Genomic DNA, 4,302 nt, shown 5'->3' on the forward strand with positions numbered 1-4,302 from the left:
CCCAATTACCCAATTAAAAAAAAAATCTTAAAAAATAAAAATAAAAAAAATAAAATACAAAGCTAATGAACAACATATTCTGCAACCAATGAGAGCGAGGCGGAGGAGAGCTCCGCCCCGCCCAAGCTTTGGCCCCACCCCTTTCCCTGGGTCCCGTCCCTCCCACCCGCGGGTCCCGCCCACTCTTGGCAAATATTCCTGCGGGACCAGGATCTTAGCGCTCCTCAGAGGCCCCGCCTGCGGCCCACGTTTTCTGGCAGCGTAGGCCGGAGTTTCTTGCAGACCCGGAAGCGGCCAAGGCAGAGAGAAGGTCTGATTGGCGACCGTGACTTTCAGTGTTTGTAGTTTAAACCTGAGCGTCTCAGTCCACCGTCCTACGCTCCTGACGCCTGGGGGTCAGTACCGACGGTGAAGTCCCCGCACCCGCGCCCCCTACAGCGGTGAGTCCGGCGTCCTGGGGAGACCTCCCGATCCCAGGCCGCTTCGCTGCCTGGTGGAGGGTCCGCGGGGGTTTCCGGGTAAACTGAGGCCGTTCCCCTGTGGTCTCGCCGTCTTCGGGCCACTAGACCCCGCCTGCCGCGTTGTTTTCCTGCTTAAACCCCCCCCACCGGGCAGCGCTCCGCCGCGCGGTGTGAAGTCCTGGGAGACGGACTCGGGAGACGGAGTCCAGCCGTTGGCGCCCCTCCCCCAGCCTCGCCCCGCGGCCCTGGGAGCCCGGCCTCCTCCCTGCCTGGGGCTCTGCAGACCCTCCCCGCCGCCTGGAGACCCCCCGCGTCCCGGTTTAATAAGAGGCCCGAATCCCAGGAAGAGCACACTTTTCAGGGGGTTGGGATTTCGGAGGGAACACCGCGGGGTGTCACCAGGTCACCCCCTCACCAGGGGAGGGGTTTTGTGTAAGCGGCGACTGTAAAGGGCAGGCCAGGAAATCGGCAGAACAAGGTTGTGAGGGGGTCCCGAGGAGGAGACAGAATGAGAGGAATATACAGGTGAGAGGGCAGGAAGATCAGTGCGGGGTCCGTAAAGAGGCGGGAAAACAGAGGATGTGGGAGGGACTTGTAAAGCGACGGTTAAGACCGAGCGAGTAACTCGGGGAAGCAGCCAGAGGAGAAAGCAAATGGAGAAATATAGAGGGAAGGGAGAGTTCGAGAGAGATGAAGGGTAGCTAAAAGGGTGAGGGGCCCCTGGTTAGCAGAACTGGGGGGGGGGTAACAAAGGACAGGGAATTTCAGACGGAGAGAGGGGTTAGGAGAAGAGCTGGGGGAGCCGAGTGCAGGACCAGAAATGAGGGGAGGGGGGTGACAGCAGAGGGAGAAGCCGCACTGAGCTAAGCTGGGGGTGTCAGTGAGTTGGCGCGCAGGGGTGTAAGAGGAAAGACAGTGTCACCGGGGAAGAGGAGGTGCACAGGGCGGGGGAGAAAGAGGCAGAAATATGTGGAGATGGGGAGCAATCAGATCAGGGAGAAAGAGCAACTAAAGGTGAAGTGGGTTTCAGGAATTTCACAGAAAAGGTGCAGAGAAGGGGGCAGAGAATGGGAGAAATTAGGAGAAGGGGAGAGGGGGACAGGAGAGGACAGAAGTGGAGAGAATCCGGATGCAGATGGACACACAGACCATAGACAGGAGTATATATAGTAGCAGAGGAAGAAGGGGTGCCCCTACCTGGATGCTCTGTGTGAGTTGGTGGGATGTGGGTGATCAAATATATTGATTTGTGGCTTTATAATCAATTTAATTTTACACGTGCTGCATTTTCAGTCACACAGATGAGAATGGTAATTACAAAACTCCAGTTTCTAAAGCTTGTGCATTCAAGAGTTAATTTCATCACCCAATGGCTTCTTTGTGCAATGCTTATGTACCCAGAGGGCAGAGACCTGTGTCAGTTAGTCTGGGTCCCTTCTCATTTGCTGGAATGGCATGAGTGATGTGACCTGGGACAAGAAATGACTGAGGCTGTCACCACATGATGCTTTTCAAGGAATAATAAAAAGCATTGCGTCTTTTTTTGTTTTACATGGAATTTACTTTTTTCTTTCTAGCTCTCATACATTTGATTCATTGTTTTTCTTTGAAAAGCACATTGAGTTAAATATTAGTCTGCTAAATTTCTGCTTTTTTGTAAATAGTCATTAACTTCTGAAATAAGCTTTGATGATATGTCATTACCAGCTCTTATCATTCTTTTTTATACGTGCGGTAGTCTCAATTTTCTTTTAAACTTTGACCCTAGAAGCAATTACGGTAAAAAAAATCTCAGATTTCCGTTCTAATAACGTTGTGTTTAGTTTAGATGTGAAGCCCTGCATTCTTTCTACTCTTTATCATGTTGAAACATCCATTGGTACTTATTAATAATAGGTCACTTCAGTGTGCCTGCGGTGAGAACCTAGTTTGGTGAGTTAGTCTGATATTCAGCAGCTTTTCTCTTCTCTTACCATGATTTGTTAAGTTAGTGAGCTCGGAGCTACCAAGTAGCTGTCACCTCAAATCCCTCTTGTTCATTCTCTGAAAATGTGGAAGATTGGATCCGACAGACCTGAAACTTGGTTCCCAAGGAGCCAGTCTATTCACAGTGAAGTAATGTTATCAACGTATTCCCATAGTTAACCGTTTTTAAAAGTTTTCAGCACCAAAATGTGTGTTCATTATTTTATGGTTTTTAACTAATTCTCTGTGATGTCCTGGAAAACAGGAAGGAAATACACCCGGGGAGCCAGCCCTTCTAGAAGTTCCCACGCCAAACCCCCACACTCCCCAGAGCTCTCAGGAGTGCAGAGTCTGAGATGGAGTCTGAGATCTGTAGCCCAGTGTGACAGGAAACAGGTCTGGGGAGCAAGTCAGCACCCCCAGGGAGACTTAAAGATGCCATTTCCTGGGACCCCTGCAGACCTGCAGAACCATAACTCCTTAGAGTGGGCCCTGCTCCCCCAGGGACCTGCATGCTCATTGAAGCTAAAAGTTCCCATCCAGGTCCTCCTTGGTTGCATGAGGAGTTCAAGGAGTGCTGTGATCTGCGCTCTCCCCTTGGAATTGGATAAGTGGTCTGGGTGGAGCAGCACTGTTGTTTTAGTGAGGTGTTCAGGTGACTCTCAAGTGAGGCAGGGATTAGCTGGGGGCTGGTGGACAGAGTTCTGACAGTTGAGAGCAGGCTTTGGAAAGGCAAGGTAATGGGGTACTGTGTTTGGTTTTGGGAGCCAGGAGAGCATCCCATGTTCTCATTGCTGTAGGAATTTGTGGACGTCTGTGTGAGGGGAGGGCACGTGAAGACAGGAAAGAAAAAACTGACAGTTCTGTCTTCAGTTTAGGTGCTCATGGTTCCTGACTGTGTCCTGTGGCAAAGGACAGGAGAGGGCCACCGTCTCAGCATTTCAGGCCTTCATTTTGGGGGAATCAGGCGGTGATGTGGAGGGGGACTGTGCAGACACCCTTGAAGGCACATTTCTCAAGATGCAGATGTGATTCCTCCCGAGAACATCACCTAAAGAAACAAACCAGAGCAGGAGGAGGACGAGGACGAAATGGCTGCTTCTCAGGTAAGTGTTATGTCCCGGGTCACACCTGTGTCTGCTTTTCCTCCTAAAATCTGTGGGTTTAGACCCTGCCACCTTTAATTCTCTATTTCTGACATTCCTGCCTAGCGAGTTTCTCTTCAACTAAGTACAGTGCTCAGAATAGCCCGGAAAGTTCTTTAAAAAAAAAGAGTAATTGGAAGAGACTTGCTCACTAGATTGGTAAGAAAGACTTACTATTTAAATGCACTGTTACAGTTACAGAACCTGGGAGCTATATGTGCATTGAATTATGCAAAAAACTAATATTTCTATGATGAGATTCAGATTATGATTTCTTTATGTGTTCATTTTTGCCGGTAACGTGACAGCAGTGATGGTGTGTCTTCCATGTGCCTCAGCCAGCCGATGCAAATTTGATCCTTCTGCCTGATTTTCACCTGGTTGAGGTCCTGTCTTCACTATAAAGTTAACATTTTATTCTTTATCATTAATAAAGTTCTGGAGGGATTTGTAGAAAGATGTGCAAAAACCATCAGATTTTATCTGGAAACTCCCTTTTTTCTTAGTTTCTCTGTTTTGGAAAATGAAGGCCCTCAGCTTTCTTTACTAGAGGTAATTGGCTTTTGGAGTGGAGGCTTTAATGAGTAAGGCCTTGTTCCTATAAATTTTCATTATATTCCACACTCATGTCACAGACATTCTCTGCTTCACTAGTTTTTGTGTTTTCATGAAAGTTTACACGAATCATATTAAGGTGTTGAAGTGTGGTAAATCTGTAATGTATAGCTCAG

General features: G+C 48.7%; 1 protein-coding gene across 4 annotated transcripts in view; it reads left to right on the forward strand.

The window, feature by feature from the left end:
• The first annotated feature begins 215 nt into the window (after positions 1-215).
• LOC109372480 (putative protein ZNF720) overlaps positions 216-4,302 on the forward strand; it is a 23,120-nt gene continuing 19,033 nt past the window's right edge. Inside the window, exons 1-2 of one of the 4 annotated variants that reach the window (XM_019625747.1) lie at positions 216-440; positions 3,305-3,532. In XM_019625747.1, the coding sequence (XP_019481292.1) occupies positions 3,518-3,532 (15 nt within the window). In that variant the 5' untranslated portion in view covers positions 216-440; positions 3,305-3,517. The remainder of the gene's footprint in view (positions 441-3,304; positions 3,533-4,302) is intronic. The other 3 variants (XM_019625748.1, XM_019625749.1, XM_019625750.1) reach the window with 3 other exon arrangements.

The sequence above is a fragment of the Hipposideros armiger genome, unplaced genomic scaffold (genome assembly GCF_001890085.2).
Source record: "Hipposideros armiger isolate ML-2016 unplaced genomic scaffold, ASM189008v1 scaffold_639, whole genome shotgun sequence".
Lineage (NCBI taxonomy): Eukaryota > Metazoa > Chordata > Mammalia > Chiroptera > Hipposideridae > Hipposideros > Hipposideros armiger.